This window comes from Nuphar pumila, chromosome 4 (assembly GCF_984573655.1).
Source record: "Nuphar pumila chromosome 4, dmNupPumi1.hap1.1, whole genome shotgun sequence".
NCBI classification, from domain to species: domain Eukaryota; kingdom Viridiplantae; phylum Streptophyta; class Magnoliopsida; order Nymphaeales; family Nymphaeaceae; genus Nuphar; species Nuphar pumila.
Window position 1 is genome coordinate 9,958,614 of NC_143252.1, and position 24,352 is coordinate 9,982,965.

The following is a 24,352-nucleotide window of genomic DNA, read 5'->3' on the forward strand; positions in this document are numbered from 1 at the left end:
CCTTTTTCAAGCATTTTTCATAAAGAGAGGGAAGAGGGATCCTACTCACCGACTGCTAAAGGAGCATGCGCTCATTGGAGGGCTGCAATCCGGCTGAGGAGCGAAGCTCATCCTATTCCAGCCACCAGCGCCACCGCCATCGATCTGGTTCTCCGATGGCTGCATCAGGTATGCTCTCCACCGCTTTCTTGCTATTTTCTGTTTATGCGCTGGCTGACCCCAACATTTAATGGATGTCATCCTATTTGTTCTAAGCCCATTTGAGTATTTCTTGTCTCAAGGGCAATAAAAATACCACTCAGGATCTCTAATCTGAAGACAAGATTTCCCTGTATCATTTGCATTACAAGCTAAAATTACAAAACTATGTAGTAAAATCTACAAGGTACTTAAAAAACAAGTCATTCTAAGTTCTCTCAAACATCTTATAATTGCAATTTATTTGTGCAGAAGCCGCAACAGACAAATAGCAAACCTTTAAGGTGCACAAGTTCACCATGAATACATGGACACCGTTCTAGATCCAGATTTATCAAGTTAATCAATTCAGTAATGCAGACATTCCTTGAGTTGTTATGGAACTTCTTAAAACTCAAAGTTATCAAGTTTGAAATCCCTGAAACACTACCCATGGTCATTAGCAGGCACATTACATGCTTTATTCAAAATCCACATAAAAAGAAGTAAAGGGCATACAAATAGAAAATATTAAATGCTGAATATTATCAATCTGCAGTGATAACATGACCTTGAAAACATCATAAACTTAAATAGTCAAGGAAGTCAACCAGATAGCATCTAGGACATCTCTCTACTTTTTTCAGGATTCAGAGGAAAAAAGTTTATGAGGCATTTCAGATTTATTGCCACAGTAATGAGTTGGCAACTCAGTTCTAACTTCTAAGTATTAAATATGCACAAAATTGACAAAAAAATATCTCATACTTGCCATCATATTTCTTCAAATTAGTGTTCTTAGTAGTGAGATAAAGAGACAACTTCTGATAAGTTGTGGCCGTGGAAGCCTCAACAAAGACATGTATGGACTGTTGCAAAACCAATTTAGATAAAAACAACTAATTAGCAGTTTCATCTCTTAATGTAAGATCCTAAGTGTGGAAGAACTGGCAGATTAGTAACACTTTATTTCAAATCAAGAATAGTGACAAAGTGCTAAAAAGAGAAAATAATACATATTACAAACCTCATCAGTGTTGTACACAGACAAAGCTACTCGTTCAGCGCCTTTAAAGTCATATACTTCTAATTCAGCCCTCTCACTAGCTCCTCATGCATAATAAGACATCAAGTAGAATTCCAAAAGAAGACTACAGAATACAACAATGTGTTTTTTCTACCAAAAACAAGCTTGAGCTTTCCAGGGCCATGGATAACTATATTTGTGGCTCGAAATTAGCTGCATATATATACCAGTTACAATGGCAAATGACAATAAATTACATAAACTAACTTTGCATTGATATGATTTATTCAAGCTAAAAGAAGGCTAAGCCAAAGATGATCAAAAGAGTGACGAAAAAGAAAGTGATATTCAAACAAGAAACTTCAAGCTAGAATGGAAAAACAAACATTGGAAGAAACCAATGACACGTAAAAATAAAACACAAAGTTTGACCATGTATTTGTTGGTCATAAATGACCAAGAATGACCATGTTCATGCATGGGTTCATGCATTGAGGAGAGAGGTGAGCCCACTCTCTCTCTAATGCATGAACCATCCAGTAGTTGGGTCTATCCAAATTAGGCACATTTGAATGTGCTTCATTTGGATAGACATGATGTGAGGCAGTTACCTAGAGAGAAAATTGGTAGATCTCCTTTTGCTGAGTAATGGCTACCCAGGGGTGAGAGAGATACCATCAGCTCTCTTTTATTAAAGGAGAGGATTTTACTCAAGCATATCTATCCAAAAACAGAAGTGAGATATCCCCCCTGAAGAAGGAATGTTACAAGATATACCTCTATGCTCTTTTCTCTGTCATCATATGTGCACATCTGGTTCTCAGATCCCTTTAGTGGTATTAGAGTGCAGGTTCCTGCTATGCACAGTTTCACCCCCACCTTGTCATTCAGAGTCGTTGATCATTTATCAACGTTGTAGATTGCAGCTCAGGGCCGCAAAACATCGATCACCGATTACCGAAAAGAGATACAAGAAACATTGATCACGATTAGTACCTTTTTCCTTTTGTGTAGAGGCAGTCAAAATCGGAGGGGCCTAACCGCATTTGAATTGGTGACCCCTCATCCCTTGTCACTGAATTTCCAACCACAAACGGTGGAAATTCGGTCACGAGAGAATAGATATAAAAAAGAAAAAAAAGAATAAGAATGTCATTTTTTTTATTAAGGGGTTGTTTCTTTCATAAAGCAGTATTAGGTAGGTCATCGAATTTTGGCGACCTCTGTCTCTGAATCTAAACAAAAAAAAAACTTTCACCATATTTTTTAAGAGGCAAACCCATATCAGGGTCTGTATCTACCTTCTAGAAGCCATCGTCGTCGGATTCTGGTGACCTTGCTAACAAAGACCAGACACTCAGTTCTTAAAAAAATAATAATAAACAAAGAAAAAAGAAAGGGTGAAACCACACCAGAGGAGGGTGTAAACTCGGTGCACCCCTGAGCCCAAGGGGTTAGCGCGGTTGGAACAAAAAAAAAGAGGGAAATCACAGTGGGTCGCAAGACATTGACGACCCTTGTTCTTAAAAAAAAAACCTCACTCGATGCTGGCCTAAGCCGTCGGTGGTGACCTCCCAACTTAAAAAAAATGAATTTTTTTTCTTTCTCAAGAGGTAATACAGAAAAAAAACAAGGGGAAACACATTGGATTGTCGGTATCCGACGACCTCTGTTCTCTGAAGAAAAAAAAAGGGGAAGAAGGGTACCATTTTTTTCCTCCGTCGGTGGTGCAACCCCGCACAACCCATCTTTTTCTTCGACGAAAATCACTGCACCCACGCCGATGCAGCGATGCTGAGAACATCCTTCACCTTATCGATGTTTTTCTTGTGGAAGAACAATGACCGTAGACGAGATCGAACAAAAAAAAAACCGCAGAAGAGGATTGAACTGAAAAAAAATTCTTCGAAGATAAGGGTTTCTCAAAACATCGATCCCTTTTATACTCTTAAACAAGACAATTTATTATTTTTCCCCTGGTCTTTTCTTATAATACCAGTCAAGTCCTTTTCAGTTCATTTACTAATTTACCCCAGTTCTTTCTTGTTAATTTCACTTATATCTTGCTTCAATAAATTTACTTATCTGCGCTTGTTAATTTCAAAAATTAATGCATGTACCCTCTGCTTTATAAAATGGGCCCCTAGTTTTTTGGTAAATTCTAGAAGAGACCTATACTCTGAAAAATATCTGAGATAGGCTCCTATCTTTTTGAGAATTTTCAGAAAACCCCTTAATTTTTTGTTAAGTTCAAAAGTTCTATTTTGGGGGTTCTACTTTTTGGTAAAGACTTCTGACTTTTCTAAAATTATAGAAAAGTGCTTAGAGTTTGCAGTTTACCTCATAAAGCTTTGTTTTAATTGAAATAAGTTGGAAATTGAGTGTCTCTTGTATTTTACTTTTATTTGCATGAAAAATATGTTTGATATCATGAATCTATAAATTGTGAACATGATATTTTATGAATTAATGGTTAATGTTGTGATATTTATCTTCTTTTTGAATGTTGGACATATTTTTATCATACTTTGTTAACATAAAATACTTAAAATTAAAAAAATGTCTAATAGGGTTTGTGCTACTAAGTTAGCCAAAACTGATTAATTGAATGAAATCAATTTTCATATTTGGAAGAAGAGGATTCCTCTTATTTTGATCTTAGAGGACATCGATAATGCCCTGACTACTGAAATGAGAGACCCTGGTGACAAAGCGTCAGAGGCAGAAAAAAATGCATATCTTGAATATAAAAAGAATAACATGTTAAACAGAATCATCATGCTCACCTATATGGATGACAATCTCATTAGGGTGTTTGATGCTATTTTGAAGAAATATGATACTACCTCAGAAACTCAAATTCAATTGTTCTTAGAGCAATATAAGTCATTTAGGATGCAAGAAAATGACAATGGAGTTGACCACGTGAATAAAATGTTGGTAATGGATAATGAATTGGCAATTGTTGGAAATGTGATTCTTGATCGTATGCAGATATATACTATTCTGCATAGTCTTCCATTTTCATAGAAGAATTTTCAAATTGCTCTTAGATTAAACTTTAAAAACTTGACACTAAAAGTGTTGTCTACTCAACTTAAAATTAAGCAGCAACATATGCAGCAAAACAAGAATAACAAATTATATTTCGCTAAAGATACTCTTAATAGTCATAGTCTTTTCAGGCACCAACATTTCAAAAAAAAGTTTTTTAAAGGTAATGGCAAATTTGATAAGAAAAAAGGTCCAACATTCTGCAAGTCGCAGGTTGCTGCCTCCCAAGTGAAGTATTTCAAGTATGGAAAACCTGGACACTTCAAGAAAGACTATTGGAGTCAGACGAACAACAACAATAGCAGGAACAACAAAAATGACATGCAAAAGGAGAGGTGTGAAATCAGAATGCTCATATGCGAACTAAGCACTTTCTGGATGGTTGGTGGACTCTGGGGCAACACGTCATATAGCCAAGAGTAACGAAGGAATGATGGACATGATTGAGTATAAACCCAGAGAACATCGGGTGTACATGGAGAACAACACCTACTTTGATGTTATAGGTATTGAGACTTATCGTGTTGAAACTTTAAAGAACAATGTTCTGTTATCAAATATTTTGTTTATATCGCCATGAGACAAAACCTAGTGTATGTTCCAACATTGGTTGCCAAGTGTTTTGAAGTTAGGTTTTTACCTGAAAAGGTTACTATAGGAAAACATGGTCGGGTTCTGTTTGATGGAGCTTTTGATAAACAACGTGGTTTGTTTAAAATTTCTAATTATGAGATAAATAAAATTTTGTCTATTTTTTCTTATATTGATGTGAATGTATGGCAACAAAAACTCAAACATATTAATTTAAAGAAAATAAAAAAACTTATTGAATTAAATCTAATCCTTGACTTTGATGAATCTTCCTTTCGCATATATAAACCTTATATTTATGGTAAAATAATAAGAAAATAATTTCCACATAATGTAATTAGAATATCTAAATTATTAAAAATCATTCACACTGACATTTGTGGTCTATTCAGGACTCAAACTCATAAAGGAATGCAATATTTTATATCTTTTATTGATGACTATTTAAGATATAGTTGTATATATCTTATAACATATAAGTATGAAGTATTAGAAAATTTTAAAGAATATCGTCAAGAAGTCAAAACCTAACTTGGTAGAAAGATTAAAGTTTTATAGTCTGATCGAGGAGAAGAATATACCTCAAATTAATTTTCTGAATTTTATAAGGCTAATGAAATTAGAACTCAAACTATGATTCCAAGCACACCTCAATAAAATGGTGTGACTGAAAGATACAATAGGACCCTTCTTGATATGTTCAGATGCATGTTATCTAATGCTTCATTACCCAAAGTATTTTAGTGAGAAGTGATACATACAACAATATATGTTTTAAATAGGGTTCCTTGTGAGGCTGTTATCTCTATACCTCATGAGTTATGGATTAGAAGAAAACCTAACCTAAGTCATCTTCGGAGATGGGGTTCAATAGCTCATATAAAAGTTATAGAGCGATCAAGAGATAAACTTCATACAGGATCTATAAGGTGTATCTTTATTGAATATCTCAAAAGATCCAAAGGTTATAGATTTTATCATCTAGATAAGGGTTTAATCGTAAGTAGAGATGTATTCTTTGAAGATCAAAACGTGAAACCAATTATTCCTAAAATAAATGGAGATGATCTTCTTGATTTATATTATGACTCTGATGACTCACAAGAACGTTTAAGCAATGACGAACCAACATATAGTTCTCTATCTTTTTCTCATTAGACTTAGGTTGGCCACAAGAGGTCTAGAGATCCCCCGTCATACTTGGATGACTATTATGTCTACTTGTCGAAGGAATTGTGTTATGCCTTACACCTTGATGACATGAAAAATAACTTGTCATATAATGAGGTAATAAAATCACATGAGTCAACAGACTGGGTAAAAGTCATGAACAAGAAAATTGAGTCTATTGAGGAAAATCAAGTTTGAGAATTGACTGATTTACCCGAGAAAAGAAAAGCCATTAGATGTAAATGAATTTAAAAAAAAAAAATCAAATCCGACGGTAGTATTGATAAATTTAAAGCAAGGTTGTTAGCTAAAGAATTTTCTCAGAAAGAAAGGTTAGACTATGTTGATACATATTCACCTGGTGCAAAATTTACCTCAATAAGGATAATTCTTGCTATTATAGCCCATTACGATGTAGATCTACATCAAATAGATGTTAAAACTACTTTCCTAAATGGTGAGCATAAGGAAACCATTTTCATGAAACAACCTAAAGGCTATATTATTAAAGGCCAAGAAGATAAAGTATATAGGTTGAAAAAATCCTTACACGAATTCAAGCAATCACTATGTCAGTGCTACTTAAAGTTTTATAAGGCAATTACTTCATTAGGGTTTGTGACAAATAAATTTGACCATTGTGTTTATGTCTGAAAAAGTGAGAGCAAATTTGCTATTCTCTCACTATATGTGGATGCCATTCTTTTGATTGATAATGACAATGATATGATTGTCAAAACTAAGTCATGGCTAAATTCTCAATTTGAGATGAAAGATATGGGAGAGGCATCCCATGTTCTTAAAATTAAAATCACTCGAGATAGAAATTCAACTTTTAAGCTTAAATCAAGAAAGATATATAAATAATATACTAAAATTTTTTATAATGAGTGATTGCAAGCCTATTAGAATGCATGTGATAAAAAGTGTCAAATTGAACAAGAATGATAGTCCTAATGAAAGACAAGAAAGACCGAATGTCCCTTATGCACAAGTTGTTGGAAGCTTGATGTATGTTATGCTATGCACGAGGCCTGATATCAGCTTTATTATTGGCCTCATTAGTCGCGACTAAAGTAATTCTGGTTGGCCTTACTAGCAAGCAGTGAAAAAAATATTTTGATATTTAAAAGGGACTATAAGCTTGAAATTGTGTTTTCAAGATGATGCTTTAAAATTGACTGGATATTCTAATGCAGACTTTGCAGGTAGTAGAGATGTTAGTAAATTCACTTCTAGATATGTTTTTACCCTCTGAGGAGGAGGAGTTTTCTAGTCATATAGGAAACAAGACTGCATAGCTTAGCATACTCAAGAAGCAGAATATATTGCATGCATTGCTTCTGTCACATTTGTCGTTTGAATAAACAACTTCATTAATTATTTGAAGCAGGATATAACCAATGGGCCAATTCAAATTTATTGTGACAATCAAACTGTCATCTCTCTTATGAAGAGTGGAGCGAACAATTCTAAAAGTAAACATATAATGATAAAATGCTATTATATTCATGACATGATTGAAATGAATGAAATCAAAGTCATCTACTTACCTACATTTGATATGATTGTTGATCCTTTAACAAAGGGCATATCAGAGGAAATGTTCTCGAAACATGTATCCTATATGGTATTAAGATATGTTTGATAAAACATATGGCTAGATGAGTAACAAAAAAATATAACTCATTCTAGGAACATTGATATAAGTGAAATACTCCAATAATGAGAGGCAAAATAATGCATCGTGATTATATTCATATGGCCAAGTGAGAGATGTTGGTCATACATGACCGAAAATGGCCATGTTCAAGCATGGGTTCATGCATTGAGGAAAGAGATGGGCCCATTCTCTCTCCAATGCATGAACCACCCAGTAGTGGGGCCTACACAAATGCGGCACATTTGAACGTGCTTCATTTGGATAGACATGATGTGATACCGTTATCGATTTTCTCTCTTTAGAGAAAAAATTGGTAGATTGCCTTTTGCTGAGTAACATCTATCCAGGGGGTAAGAGATACCAACAACTCTCATTTATTAAAGGAGAGGATCTCATTCAAGCATAGCTATCCAAGAGATATCCTCCCTAAAGAAGGCCTGTTACGAGATATACCTCTCTGCTCTTTTTTTTTTTCATCATCGGCGCACATTTGGTTCTCAGATCCCTTCAGTATTGACTGTGTCATGTCAAAACTACTAAAGATTGTTTCAATTTACTGGCTTCACAAATATTAGTTGCTATTTAATAGAGCTGAATTCTTCATTTGATAAATCAGAACCTGGAAATAAACCCTTTTCGAAACCTACTCACATGGACACAGAGATAGATCTATCATGAAAAAGAATATGTTATTCACTTGTTCGATTTTCCATAACAAAATTGGATGAGGACAAGACCTGTAGAAGTAAACACGATCAGTAATCGGTTCTATGGAATGAATTGCATCAAAGCCAGAACATAGCATGGTTACATCATTCTGTTACAAGCTTAACTACGAGAAACCCAGATTTGAAGTGGACCATTAATGCACTCAGCAGCTCAGCCTGAGTCAAATTTGCACTCTGTGAGTCTAAATTGGCCTAAGTACATGAAGCCATGAATAATCAATCAAGCATTAATATAGTCACCCAAGTTTATCAAGTCCTTAAATACTTCCCAAGCAACTTTGGACCAAGTCCCCTAGCTACTAAACAAAACAGATGAATATACAACCTTGAATAATTGCATGCTGGATCTGAACTTGGTACTCAATGATTTGTTTTAAGCATTTTTGTGGTAATAAAGGAACATTTAGACAACCAACCTTTCTGATAATGAGGATATCAGAAGTTTCTAGCAAATACAGATGATGGCCGATGATAATTACTCTTAGATTAATTCAATGACTCATTCATGCATATATGGCTTCTTTGAAAGTAACTAATGCCAACAACCATATGGTATAGTATACTTCTTAAAATCTGATACAAGTTACGTGTACTTTTGAAAATACATCCACTGAACTACAGTTTCAAAGATCCAAAATATACATATTTGAAATGGGATTTCCACAATCACTTTTTTTTTTAATGAGATTCCCACAATCTCATTCCATGCTGTATTTGCATATACCAACAAGTAGGTTCTTTGATTCCTCTACAAAAGATTATCAAACTAAGAGAGCTTAAGGGTATATCAAAGTGGCCACATCACCAAAATAAATAACTCCAATTTCTCCTGGGAATTTCTTGCCATGGGATTTTCTCAGCATTTGAAAAACAAACCAACCTCGTATACCCAAGGATGGCAGTGGACCGGAGCGGAGGCCGGAGACAAGGTCTCCCCCCCCCCCCCCCCCTCCCAAAATTCTGCCCTCCATCCCCGCCTTCATCTCCGCACTGTTTTGACTTTAACCTCCATCCCAACACGCAAATAAGAAATAACATAATAACAAGTATCCCATGTGGTTAGCAACAGGGTCTGCTCAACCACAGTTTGCCTTTAAAAAAATAAATAAATAGACATAAAACCAACACGCAAGCTTGTTATAAAAATATTTTTAGAATGATTTACAAAAATGTGCCTAACATTTGACATATTTACAAAGACATGCCTAACATTCACAATAGTACATTTAAAGCCTCAACTTTTGTAAGCATATCTCAAATAGCTGTTCCAAGTTATCACCATCAGTCTAACCTTAGTTTAACTTGTGTTGGGACGTTGCAAGTTCAAAACCCAATGGTACCATGTATAACTGGTGGGGTTCTGCTTAACCCAGCTTGCCTAGTAAAAAAAAACATAGTCTATGTAACCTTAGTTTAATGTGAGTTTGTGACCAAAATGTGGATTTTAAACCTAATCGACTCTCTCTCTCTCTGCCTTCTTAGGAACTCAATTCACTCCATGACTTTGCCGGGCTCAACATGCTCGAGCTCGTTGGGGATGATCCCCGTACTGTTGAGGTGCGCAGATTATGATTCTGGAAACAACATTTTCCTTTTTTCTTTGAAAGGGAAGCTAGGGTTAGGCAGACACCCCACCAGTTACTATTCAATGTACTACTGGGTTTTGAACTTGCAACATCCCACGACAAGGAGACATGCACTGACAGCTCCTACCAACCATGCGGCGAGGCCTTTGGTGAAAACAATATTTTCCTTGTGTTGTTGGATCACACTCCAAATGATCAACATCATCTCATATTCAAGAAACTTGTTGGAGCCTGAAAAGGGCAACCTTTTGTAGGTGAAGAGAGGGTAGAAAACAGAGAGGAGGCGCCTACTTGGTAGATTTATTTATTTTTTTCCAAAAAGCAAGCTGGGGTTAAGCAGACCCCTACCAAATATCTCTTAAGCCCCATGTGACAGAGGGATTCGAACCTAAGCCTTCAGCTTGGCAAAGGACCCCGCTAAACAAATGAGATACCACCTAGGTCCTTCATGATAGATGCTTCACTGGCTTAGTGAGGTTCATAGTGACAAATATCGCGAGATTTATGAAAAATCTTGTGATAATATCGCGAGAAATTGCTTGAAAGTTTAAAACGGCAAATTCTTGCGAGATTTTCAAAATATCGTGAGATTTATGAAAAAACATAAATACCACGATTTAAATGTGATACTTACATTTTAAATGGCTATTTATTGCGATTTAAACGTGATATTAATAAATTTTATTAATATTTTCTTATAAAAATTCATTTTTATATTTTTTAATTTATTTTTTACTGCCGAGATTTTGCCGAAAAAATGCGAGATTTGTGGATTTTTTTCAATTTCTCGCGAGTTTTTGAAAAACGAAAAATTGCCGATAAAAACTTTTGTGACTGGTGAGGATTAAGAAGAGGGTGTAAAGGGAGGGCTTGGGAATCCCTTGTAACATTTTGGGAGATTAACCATGTAAGGGGAGAGGGCGTTTGGGCATCGGGTTGAAGGGTAGAATTTGACACTTTTTCCTGACAGTCTCAAGCACATTAATGGGTTCAGTCAGTGAAGCGGTTGTTTGGGAGTTATTTTGTCAACCCAGGCAGTTAAAAGTAATATTGCAAACATTAGGCGTGTCTTTATAAATACGCCAAATGTTAGGTGCTTTTTTTGTAAACTATTTGTATTTTTATTTTACGTAGAAAGTGACAGAAGCAAGTGAGAAGTGCAAATTCAGAAACAAAGAGGAAACATGCTTCACGTTAAAGGTAATCGAGTTTTCCATATTTTGGAAGCAAGTTTCTCAATGCTTCCCCTCCTTTCAGGGAAGCGAGGAGTTTTTCGCTTCTGAAGCTATCTTCCCCACGTAACAAGAAGCTTCTAGCAACTATGATTTAAACTGCCTATTTATATTTTGGGTAAATATTTGTTGTTATTGAAGTTGCCATATTATCCAAATGGAAAATCATTAGTGCAAGGTGTGTCAACTCAATTTAACAGCATAGATGCATTCAACATAGTTCATTAGCCAAAGATCACACCTTGGATTATGTTTTTCCAAAGTGAAAATATTATTTTGTGTTATGAAATTTTCTTACATTGTGAGCTGATTATTTTTTTAAGGCCTTGTAAAACCTATTTACTCGTGACAAATACAAGATTTTAAACATGTTTCTATTAAGAAAACCGTATAGGTTACATATGCAGTATCTGATTAAAAAAAGAGAGAGATGAAAAATGGTGGAGATTTCTACTAAATAGTACAGTACCTTCGATAGTAGCCAATATTCATCCTTATCTTTTAATTGGTATCTGTGAATCGATCATAAGTGGAGACATAGCTAGAGCATTTATGTGCCTTAAACTTGTAATGAATATTGCTAATATGAACCTTATATTGTTTAATGAGAGACATTTCAATCTTCACAGTAGCTATAGGACCAGCAGCTGATTGTTTCTTTGTTCTATCACAACACAAATTCAACTCATAACAATCAATCAAATTTATTAATTAGTAAATAAAATAAATGATTGTATCTTGATATATTCATTTAAGTAATAAATTAAAATATTTTGAATGGTTCTCATGATGTTACACCTTCTTTGTGGTATTTGTGACTATGGTTGTGATTATGCTTGGTACTTATTCATATATGAACTTTTCGTTGGTGGTTCCAGTGCCACAGAAGCTTATATTGTAAGCAGATCTGGAACTTTACTGTAAGAACCAACTCATATCCAGATCCATGATCACTACTTAAAAGTTAAAACACATGCACAGAACCAAAAAACAAAAGGATGTAGCGTCAAGTGAAGCTTGAATTGATCCAATCCATATCAAACCATTTTCATCCCTACCTATCCTATTTCACATCAACCACGATACTTGCAGTCGACATGCTACCAATATCATGTTTCATTTGGATTGAATGAGATAGCCTGATGTTTAGATCGTAGTAACCGGAAGCGCCTCCCTAAGGGGGGAAGCCTGCTTCCGAAGCGGGAAGTGAGAAAACTCGTTTTTCATTTGGGAGAAGCACGCTTCCCACTTGCTTCTTAAATCGCTTCCCTCTTGCATCCTGTTCGTTTTTCACTAGTTTCCCTTTTGCTTCTCTCTCGCTTTTTCATTATTTTTTTATTTTTATTTTTTTTGTTATTATTATTTTTTCGCTTTCCCTTACTTTCTTCATGTTTCCTTTTTCTTTGCTTTCAAAACAAATCTACTTTATGCTTTATACTACTTCTTAACACCCTCTTCATTGCTTCCTCTCTTTCAGTTCATGCATCGATTCCTGTATCTATTTTGCTTCCTATGCCTGTTGTTTAGATCACACTATCATAACTGAGGGCTGCTCATTTCACTCGACGGAGGTTTTTATGATAATCAATTTCTTGATTTTAGTGGTAATATTGAAAAATCCTACTGTACAAAAACAATAAATAAATAAAATGTAACAAATTAAATAACACTAGAATAGGAAGAAAAACAAAAACAGTAAATCAAGAAAAATCACGATAAATTCCCCATGAGTTGCATGCATAAAAATGGTGGGTATGGGTCTTTAGTCACGAGGACAAAGCTGGGTGTGCTCCCTGGTGGGGAAGAGGGATATGAAGTCTTTATGTCAATGAACTTCGTAAGCACTTTTTCCTCAGTTATCCAAAAAAAGGTGTTGCGGTGATGGTCTGATGAGTAGGGTGGCAAAATCTGACCCGACCTGACCCGCCCACCCACTTCTTAGCCGGGTTAGGGTTTGGCTTAAACAGGTTTGTGTCGTAAACGGGTCGACCCGTCTAACCCATTTATTAAACGGGTCGTGTTCATGTTAGGGGTATGCCAACCTGCCAACTCGTTTAATAAACAGATTAGGCGGGCGGGTCAACCTGTTTACACGAACCCGTCAACCCGCAACCCGTTTATATATATATAAACTTATCTAACCGTAACTCCTAACTTTATACTTAAGTCACCCACCTAACTCCTACCTACCCAGCCGCAGCCGAGAGCCCCAGACCTGATCTCCTCTTCAGTGGTGGTGTGCGCCTGTGCGATTATCGTGTCTATGTTATCGGGTTGACCATTTAATAAATGGGTCATCGTGTCGTGTAATCATGTCGTGTCGACCCGACTCATTTATTAAACGGGTTAACCATGTCATGTTGGGTTACCCATTTAATAAATGGTCGTGTTCGTGTTTGCTACATCCGACCCGTTTAATAAACAGGTCGTGTTCGTGTTGAGGTATTCTGACCCGCCAACCCTACCCGATGGGCACCCCTACTAATGAGTGAGGACCAATGTTGTCAGTATCAGAATCAGACGTGTATCGTTTGGCCAACTATTCAGGTGAATCGGCCGATACTGATTCTCAAGTGAATTGTTCTAAATCGGCAAAAAAAAAATATTATGTGTCAAACAGAAAGTGGCACATGTTAAAGCTATTAAAATATTAAAAAAATAATTTTAAGCTATTTTTTTTTATATTTATTAAAAATAACCAGTTCAGGTTACAATATGGTACGTATCGGCTGATAACTGACAACATTGGTGAGGACTATTTGGTAGGGAAAGGCACCTAGGCAGAACAAGCCTTTGGATATGGATAAAAGCAGTCCACTACATGTGGAATCTGTGAGCCCAAATGCAACTTTTTGGCACCCTTGATGCCAGGTGAGCTGTATTCCTTTCAATAGATGGTTGAAGAGTAATGTGATTGTGTTTGATTTTAGCATGAACCCAATTTAATGATGCCGAGTCAGGTGAAATCACATTGCACACTTTAGTTGGCCGCTGCGCTTGATCTGCCCTCCATCTTTTATTGGACCCTACAGCTGACAGGCATTGTTCTTAAGATGAAGAGCGGTCACCTTGCTTATCAATGTTTAATGGGTTCGCTAAGTGAATTGATTTCTCAAAAAAATGATAAAAATTAATCTAAATTTAATCAATTTTGAAATGGATCTTTTTAAATATTAATGTTGTATTTAATATTTTTATAAATACATTTTTAAAACCATTTAAGCGAATCCATTTGCGGTAGAATAGGGCCCAATTTAGTGAGTACATGAGAAGTGTCCATGACATGAATTATGGATCCCATAAGTAGGTTAGATAATAGCACTTCGTTAATGGTCCAAATAATGCACACATGCTGTGAATGAAGTACAAGGCTCGTAGGAATCACTACTCTTGAGCTTGTTCTTCAGTAGGGCTGGTGTCTCGGCTCATATTTGTATTCAGCCGAGCTAAGCTTGAAGCTCATGAAAAGCTTGATCTAAACAAGCCGAGTGCGAGCAAACTCGTTTACAAAAAAAAAAAAAAGTTGCAAACAATAGTATTTAGGCACTAAACCTACTAAGCCAAGCTCAAAAGCAGAAAAAGTAGAACTATAGACTTATTGCTTGTAGGCTAAACACATCAGCCATCTTCATTATATAAATATTTATTATTAATAAATGAGCCTAGCCAAGACAAACATTGGTTGTTCAGGCTCGAGCTTATCGAGCCTATTTCATGAGTTTGAATGAGCTGCTTACAAGCCAAACATGAGTTGAGCTACAAGCAGCTCATCAACATCCTTACTTTCAACTCGGCTTTCATCTCCCAAATACGACATACCAAACAACAATTTTATTACTTAGCAGGGGTTCGTTTTTTGCATTCTCAACGAAGGAAAGGATCCAATGTTGTCAGTATCGGAATTCGACCTGTATTGTTTGGCCAACGATTCACGTGTATGAGCCGATACCGAAACTCAAGTGTATCGTTTTGAATCAGCCAAAAAATAATTAAAAAATATTACGTGTGAATTTCGGGTTTGGTTCGGACCTAGGTGAAATCAAACTTGAACCAAATTTTCAGGTATAGTATCGGGTTCCGACCAAAGTCAAATCGGGTCTACTATAAGAGAAATCATACCCGGACCCAATAAGAACAAAATGAACCAAACCCGAAAACCATACCCTGTAAAATAATATTTTTTTATCATTTTTACATTGAAAAATTGTAGGTCTTAATCGAAACTCGGGTCGAGCCTGTATCTGGTATAAAATTTCACAAACTATACCCGAGTCCATGTATTAATCGGACCTTCAGGGCCAAACCTAGGTCATAATCGGTCTTCTTATTTGTCACTATACCCGGACCCTATAAGGTTTGGTCCAGTTAAAACATCCCTAATTGGAAGAATCTTTTGTAAGAAAAAGTATATATTTCTAAAAACTCTTCCCAGCTGAGCTTTTCCTAAGAACCCTTCAATACCAAGTGTGGAAATAGATAATGGCTCAATGATTTCTCATGAAAACGGTACCAAACAAACAGTTCCATAAGCAGAAACTAGTTTTTTTTTCTTTTTTATTGTGAAACTAATTAAAAAAATCCGAGGGGGCATATTAGACATTGTCAAAGCCAATTAAGGAAACAAAGCCAAAATCCGAATGGCAGTAGACCGGGGCGGGGACCGGTCTCAAAATTCTACTATCCATCCCTGCACGGGTTTTGATTTTAACCTCAATCCCTGCCTCTATTTCCATTTTATGTTCTCCATCTCTGACTCTATTCTTGTTTTATGTCCTTCATCCCCCATCCAAACGGGGCGAAGCGGGGCAGGGCTCTGTTTTCCCTCAGTCCATTGCCATCTCTAAAGAAGGATTGAGGATGGGGCGGGGCAAGATGCAGATCCGGACGAGGGCGGGGCAAAGGACGAGTACGGGGCAGGGCGGGGTAAAGCCTAAGTCCATCTCCGCACGGGTTTTGATTTTAACCTCTATCCCCATTTCATGTCCTCCATCCCCAGTCCAAATGGGGGCGAGGTATGGCGGGGCACCATTTCCTTGGGTCCACTGCCATCCCTAATCTCGAGCTGCTTTGTTGTTTGAGCACAACACACCAGTCAGGCTCCAACGAATTAATGCACAAATATTTGTGCAATCATATTGCACCTGATCTTTTCACCCAACGAGAGAGACCCTCTACTTAACCGCGGTTGGATCATGGTTAAGCCAGCGGATGCATTTATTAACCCTGGTTACACCTCCTCCAACATTTAATGGGAATTTAAGAAAAGCGAAAAAGCCTGGTGCCGTACGGCATTATTATTTATTTCCCACCCACCCCTCTGCAACTTTTTATTTTCTCGCTTTACCCCCCTCCTCCTCCCACCACTCATTGCCCCCTCCTCTTCCATAAATTTCAATTATTGCCATTCATTGTCTCGTATAGGAAACTGCCTCTGTACTTCTAAATTATTACTAAGAAGCCATCCATGATCCAACTAAGTAAAAGTTTCCTCCCTCTTGAATGCTAATGGAGAAAGGCTTTGAACAATCTATGGGTATTTCAGTCAAGTTCTTCTAAACAGGCCACCTCCCCTCTCAAAGCGCGCCGATGTGACACGTATCATAACAACACACCCAGACGCCTATTAGGTACCATTTGCCACGTGGCTGACAGCTCGGACCGATCGGAACGCACATATCGATCCACGTGTACGGCTATATAATTCTCAGAAGGCGAACGAGAGAGAGAGAGAGAGAGAGAGAAGAAAATACTCTTTTGGTCCCCTAACGGTAGCCCCATTCTCTGGGCGGATCCAGCAATTTTTGGACGAGTTTTTTTTTCCGGCCACCGAAGGCCCTCTCCGTTATTTCCGGCCGAGGTCCCTCGGCATTCTGGAGCTTTTGAAGTCACGGTTGTCCTTGAACGAGGAGGGAACCTTCTACTAGATCGGGTTGAGATCTCCCGTTTTCCGGCGAACGAAGCAGTTTACCGACTGTGGACCATCTCAGTTGAGAGAATGACGGTCGGGAATGGAGGAATCGCGTGGTTTTTGGGATGTCTGGTGTTCGAAAGATGGGCATTCCCCTGCAGAGTGAAAGAAATCCCGAGCTTCTTGCGTTTCCTCGTTTTCTCTACAGTGTGATGAAATCGCCGAGTTCGAAACCGATCTCCCGGTTCTCGTGTAGCGAGGCATCTGAGTCGGCTAGACCAGGCTGGAAGATCGCGATCTTTTCTTGTTACGGGATGCTAGAGTCGTTGTTTTTTATCGTTCCTTGATTAACTCGGCATGCTTTTTTGACGTTTTTCAGAGGTTTCCATCGTCATTCTGCGAGTCCATAAAAATCGGCTATTCTGGAGCTCAGAGAGTCGAAAATCTCCCCTATCTAGGTAAAGCTTCCCTTTCTTCCACCATTTCGTCGATTCATTTATGTTCCGCGTCATTTCCTCGGCTTCCCTCTCACGATCGATCGAAAAATCGCCACTTTCCGCAATCTAGATTGAAAAAATCGCCATTTCTCTTTGTTCGACTCGGAGTTACTAGTCTGCTTGCTATTTTGACTGTTGTTGCTCGCGTCGCTCCTCGCTTTTAATAGTTAAAAGATCGTCATTCTGAGTCTAATAACTTCTTGAAAATCGCCGAGTTTTTCGAGGCGGAGCGGATTGGGGAAGTCGTGATTTCAGGAAGTTTGTCCGTTTTTTGTAGTTCCAGACAAAAAGCAATCTCTCGAAGCTACCGTACTTGCCTTCTTCGAGAGCAAAATCTCATCTTTTTGTGAATTTAGACGCCTGCAGTAAGAAAACAGAAAGCGTGTGACGATTCACCCTGTTTCTCGTTTCCGTTTCTCGCAGAAATATCCGTGATTCCGAATCGGAGGGGATGGAGTCGTAGCCACCACATCGACGTCTCGGCGATGGGTGCGTTCTTGAACGTTCTAGACCTCTTCCTACTCGCCTTCCTCCTTGTCGTCTCTTCGGCTATCTCGAGCGACCCCACACTGAACGACGACGTTCTTGGCCTCATCGTGTTCAAGGCTGACATCCACGACCCGACCTCCTCGTTGACCACGTGGAGCGAAGACGAGGACTCGCCCTGCGACTGGGCCGGGGTGAGGTGCAACCCGAGAACCGGCCGAGTCACCGAGCTCGTCCTCGACGGCCGGTCCCTGTCCGGAAAGATCGGCCGGGGGCTCGCACGGCTTCAATCCTTACGTAGATTGTCTCTCGCCAGAAACAACCTCACCGGGACGATCAGCCCCGACCTCGCCCTTGTTAAGAGCCTAAAAGTCGTGGACTTAAGCGAGAACCGGCTCTCTGGGACGATCCCCGACGAGTTCTTTCAGAGATGCACGTCACTCCGAGTCCTCTCTCTGGGGCACAATTCCTTTGGGGGTCAGTTTCCCCCGAGTTTGAGCTCGTGCTTGACCCTCGCCGTGCTCAACTTCTCGTCAAACTCTCTCTCCGGCGAGCTGCCGGACAGGATCTGGTCGTTAACCGGGCTCCGCACCCTCGATTTGTCGAGGAATTCTTTTGTGGGTACCGTTCCTCCGGGAGTTAATGCTCTCAGTGAGCTGAGAACGTTGGACTTGAGCGGGAACAAGTTCTCCGGCAACATTCCAGATGATATCGGCGAGTGTTCATTACTAAAATCTGTGAATTTTGGCGAGAATGGGTTCTCCGGCGCTGTACCAGACTCGATTCAGCGACTTTCTGCGCTCAACGCACTCAGAGTACACAGCAATCGATTGAATGGCGAACTCCCTTCCTGGTTTGGAGGGCTGAAGGCGTTGGATACCCTGGATTTTTCAAGCAATGGGTTCTCTGGTGAAGTACCGGATGTGGTTGGGGAATTGGTATCGCTCAAAACCTTGAACCTTTCAGGTAACAGATTTGTTGGCAAGATACGGGAGAGTTTGAAGAATTGCCGTAATCTTTCCGTTCTGGATTTTAGCCGGAATGGCTTCACCGGAAAAGTGCCCGAGTGGATTTTCGGCTCGGGCCCACAAAGTGACTCTCATTTGACCGACACTGCCAATGGAGAGATTCTTCCTTCGGCTCCTGGGTCCGGCATTTTTGAGGTTTTAGATTTGTCGGAAAATGGGTTTTCCGGTGAACTTCCATCAGAGGTTGGATATTCCTCGAGGTTGTCATTGTTGAATGTGTCAGGAAATTCTCTTGGTCCTAACATTCCGGCGAGCATTGGAGCGTTGAAGGTCCTACAGGTCTTGGATCTCAGTAAGAACCGGTTTGGTGGCAGTATCCCTTCCACATTGGGGAAGTGCTCGTCTCTTACTGCATTGTGAGCCCCCTCTCTCTCTCTATTGAATTCTTTAGTCTATCTTTCTATGTTGTTTCACTTTGAATCTGGAATGAGGATATGCATTTTCTGTGGTTATGAATTTCATCGAGAAAATGAGGTTGCCGTGTTGTTCACTTCCTATCTGGAAATTGGATGATTGATTGTGGTTGCAAATTTCATTACCTTGACCTGTATAGGGAAATCTAGATTTTCTATTTAAATCACAATTGAAAGGGCAATAAAACGGCATCTGCAAGACTAACTTTTATCTTGTGTACACATAAATAATAGAGAAGTAAACATTCGGCTAAGAGAGTTTGTCATCTCCTACTGTAGTCTAAATTGAGGATGGTTTATAGCTTGAAACACATCAACATGCGGTTGCTTTTATTTTCAATTGTAGTAAAAGCATGGCACCATGTGTAATTTCCAGGCATTCTTACCTTTTATGATCTGCTTATGTGATTACTAAGAATGGGTGTGAATAGCCCATTGCTGAGTGGCTGTTTTATTCTGCCTGAGAAATGTATTGATCTTGTGACCTTCTGAGACCAGATAGCCATTTTCCTATGCAATTTTAGATATACAAGACAATTCTTTTCCTAACTGTATTTTCTTTTATGTTTTTTTTTTCAGAATCTTATCTCAGAACAGCCTCGCTGGACCCATTCCCAGTGACTTGGCTTACGTTGCCAAACTCCAGATATTAGACCTCTCTGTGAATAATCTCACCGGCCAAGTTCCTCAACAGCTTGGAAATCTATCCTACCTGCATTTTGTCAACCTCTCACAAAACAATTTTCAAGGCGACCTCCCTGACTCTGGCATCTTCACAGTGCTTCCTCCTGTAGATTTTGCTGGAAACCCTTTGCTGTGTGTTTCTCGCGTGAATAAGACTTGCCCTCCTGTTCTTCCCAAACCTATTGTCCTAAACCCGAACTCCACAACTGTTACCTCTTCCTCCTCTTCAGGCACCACAACCACCACCTCTGCTCTCCGCCACAAGAAAATCATCCTCAGCATTTCTGCCCTCGTTGCAATCTCTGCCGCAGTGGCAATTGCTCTTGGTGTTGTTGCTGTCACAGTTCTCAACCTTCATGTCCGTGCTGCCTCTCCCACCCTTACTCATGCACATCTCGACTCCTGCAGTGGCTCCCCCAGTACGGATAGCACTGGCGGTGCGACTGGTGCCTATGGGAAGCTTGTCATGTTCTCAGGCGAAGGCGATTTCAGTGCAGGTGCGCATGCTCTGCTTAACAAGGACTGTGAGCTCGGTCGTGGTGGTTTTGGCACAGTCTATCGCACTGTCCTCCGAGATGGATCCCCAGTTGCAATTAAAAAACTAACAGTCTCCAGTCTGGTGAAGTCCCAAGAAGATTTTGAAAACGAAGTGAGAAAGCTTGGAAGAATCCACCACCCCAAACTGGTTCAACTCCTGGGCTACTATTGGACTCCTCAGCTACAACTCCTCATTTATGAATATGTTTCTGGTGGAAGCCTCTATAGTCTGCTCCATGAAGGGCAAAGCAGCAATTGCTTCACATGGCCAGAGAGGTTTGATATAATTTTAGGGATTGCCAAGGGTTTAGAGCACCTGCACCAATCTTGCAGGCCACCGATGATCCATTACAACCTGAAATCGAGCAACATACTGATTGACAGTCAGACTCGCGAGGCAAAGGTGACAGATTTTGGGTTGGCAAAGCTGTTGCCCATGTTAGATCGCTACGTGCTCAGCAGCAAGATACAAAGCGCGCTTGGATACATGGCACCAGAGTTTGCATGCCACTCGGTCAAGATCAATGAGAAGTGTGATGTGTATGGCTTTGGAGTGCTGGTTTTGGAGGTTGTGACGGGGAAGAGGCCGGTGGAGTACTTGGAGGACGACGTCGTGGTGCTAATTGATGGGGTCAGGAGAGCTCTGGACGAAGGCAGGATCACCGAATGGGTGGATGCAAGAATGGGCGGCAAGTTTCCAGTGGAGGAAGTTGTACCTGTGGTGAAGTTGGGTTTGATATGTACGTCGCAGTTGCCATCAAATAGGCCAGCCATGGGGGAGGTGGTTCACATACTTGAATTGATACGGTGTCCGGCTGAGAGCCTTGAGGAATCATAATTAGTTCAAGAACTCAGTTTTTCCGGCGAAGAGGAATCCGACTTTTTCGTTCATCTGGGCATGAATATTGATTTGTGGATCATAGCATGCCCTGTTGAAGAAGATCAAAGAGTGAAGAATAACCCACAAATTAAGTTGGTATTTTCACTGGTCTTGTGTTTTCTTTAGCACTATTGGGTTTTTCTTTCTTTGTAATTTCTTTTCTATGTTTAGATGTCTTAGACTGTTATGGGTATCGGATTCCTTTTCACCGGAAATTTCTGCTAGTGATTTGGGTAATATGTTCTTACCTTTGGTTGTTATGAGCTGCCCTGTTTACAAGGCGATGAAATGAGGCATAATATGCCCGAAGCGAAAGCTTCCTTTTTTCTAAAGCCAGGAATATCTTTTTTAATCTTTTGGTTTACATATCCAAGTCCTTTTTTCTTTCAGTTGTTCAGCATGAAATAACTTTAAGTTCCCTATCCAAGGGACAGTGTCCTTGTCTCTTTAATGATCAAGAACTACCCTTGGAGGTGGAAATCCAACTCACTTCATGCACATGGGCATCATTCACGAAGAATTCTTCTTGTTCTTTTTTCATGGGGTGTGTTTGTGTCAGTGGGTAAAGTCAAATGCCTAATTATCCTGAAACTCTGTAAGAGTAATGATGTTTGAGAACGGATGGTGCAAGACACTGGTTGGTCCTGGTGCCAATATTCAAAAGGTCCCTTGATATGCCTGCCTTTTATGCATGTAACCAAGCTTTTGCTGGTGTCTATACTATACAATACAGTAGTTTTCTTGTCTTTTTTTCTTTGTTCTTTTCCTCCTCAACCTACATTTGGGTTCTGTACATGGTATTTTCTCTATTGGAAAGTGTATGGTTTAAAGCATGATAATAGGAGTGGCATTGTAGTCTTGAATATATTGTAACACGCTTCAATGGGGGTTACTAGTTAAATTGACTTGGTTGAATTTCCGGATAAGTGCTCAACTTTGGGATTTTGGTGGTATATTGGTTTACAGAGTAGTAAATCTGCAGAAAAGTTAAAAGATATCTTGACTGTAACCCTTCAAGTTGGTATCTGCAGATTGCTGCAAGATATGTCAAATGGACCACACACAAGCACGCACCTGACAATGCAGTTGATGGGAATTCCTTTTTCTTCTCATCAGTCAAAAAGGTTAGGTCACCATAGGCGATAGGTCAGGCTATTATTAATGTTGGTCCCACGAGTGCAAAGATGGTTGGAACTTAGGATTTGAGGTTGTGAAGTGTTGGCCCACAATTTGCTTGGAGGCTTCCAAGTTCAAACTACCTGAACTAAACCTATTCAACGTGTTTGAAAGGTAAATGCATGAACATTTCTTACTCAAATGTACTGTATCACATTTCTCATTAATACCTCTAGTTTTAACACTCACCAATTGCCCTCCAAAGTTGCTCTCTCTCTCTCTCTCTCTCTCTCTCTCTCTCTATATATATATATATATATATATATATATATATATATATATATATCCCTCTCTCTCAGTTTTGAGAAGGGAGTTCACATCAGAAATTGCCAAGAAAAAAAGAACCTCCTTACAATTTGATACCTGATTACATGTAAAGTTGATCCTAGAAAGTAAGAACAAACCACATAGGAAGAGGGAGAACACATCCAAATTATATGCTAACAGTCTAGGCCCATTGGATTAAGTTCAATACGATGACAAAATAAATTTAAATTTAAACCCTATAATGTTAACTCATAAGTGAAGTTCATTAATGAATTGTATCATACATGAACATAGATGATTCATTATTGAAGTTTGGATCTAAAATTAGATCCAAACTATTGGTTGAAAACTTGAATCTAACCTAATGATATATATACTGTAACATGAATGTGTATGGTACATGGAGTTGGTTGCATCTTGTTTTTGTGGGGTCAACATTAAACCGTATTCTCAATAAACCATATTTCATGGCCCACAAGGGCTCCACCTTTCTCACCTGACATTGGATGACCATGGTTCGAAAACTTGGGAAGAGGGAGCGGGGTAGGTGCACATCCCTTGTGGCCGGAGCCATGTTATGGCCAGAGCCTTGCCAACCTGCTGTCTGATTAACAAGCGTTTTTTTCTCTTGGCATTAAAAAACCACAATACCAAGCATGGTTGGTAAGAGCTGTCAGTGCACGTCTCGATGGGACGTTGCAGGTTCAAAACCCAGTGTTACGTTGAATAATAACTGGCGTGTCAGCCTAACCGCAGCTTGCTTTTATAAAAGACCCTCAGCGTTTCATGTCCCACCTAGTTAACTATGTAAAAAGAGGACGAAGAAAAAGATATTCCCCTCGGAACCCCAACGCTCGCATGCATCAAACAGCACGTTCTGTCTGAAAGGCTCAGGTTCCCACACCTCCCATTTTTCAAAAAAAAAAAATCAGCTTTCCTTGGAAACCAATTTCCTCCTCTCAAACAAACAATAAAAAAACAACCAACCATGTGAAAAGAAAGAAAAAAAAATCAATTCTTGTTTTTCAATCCTCCCGAGAGAGGCGTGTCACTCGATTTCATTGTTTCTATTCCTTCGTCTGTTCCATTCTTTATTAATTCCTCTTTCCATTTTGAAACATATATTAATTCCAAAAAATTTTAAAAAAAGGGTAATTATGGAAAGAGTACTGATGGCCGTTGACCGCAGAGATTCTTTCTGCACTCCTCACAGAAGGGAATAAGGACACTAGGATGCTGCCTGTGGAA

General features: G+C 39.0%; 1 protein-coding gene across 1 annotated transcript; it reads left to right on the plus strand.

The window, feature by feature from the left end:
* The first annotated feature begins 16,965 nt into the window (after positions 1–16,965).
* On the plus strand, positions 16,966–22,023 carry LOC149839327 (uncharacterized). Its single transcript, XM_090004083.1, has 3 exons — positions 16,966–17,594; positions 18,057–19,503; positions 20,140–22,023. The coding sequence occupies exons 2-3, from the start codon at positions 18,119–18,121 to the stop codon at positions 21,617–21,619; spliced, it is 2,865 nt and encodes a 954-aa protein (XP_089860209.1). The 5' UTR covers positions 16,966–17,594; positions 18,057–18,118; the 3' UTR covers positions 21,620–22,023.
* The last annotated feature ends 2,329 nt before the right edge of the window (positions 22,024–24,352 follow it).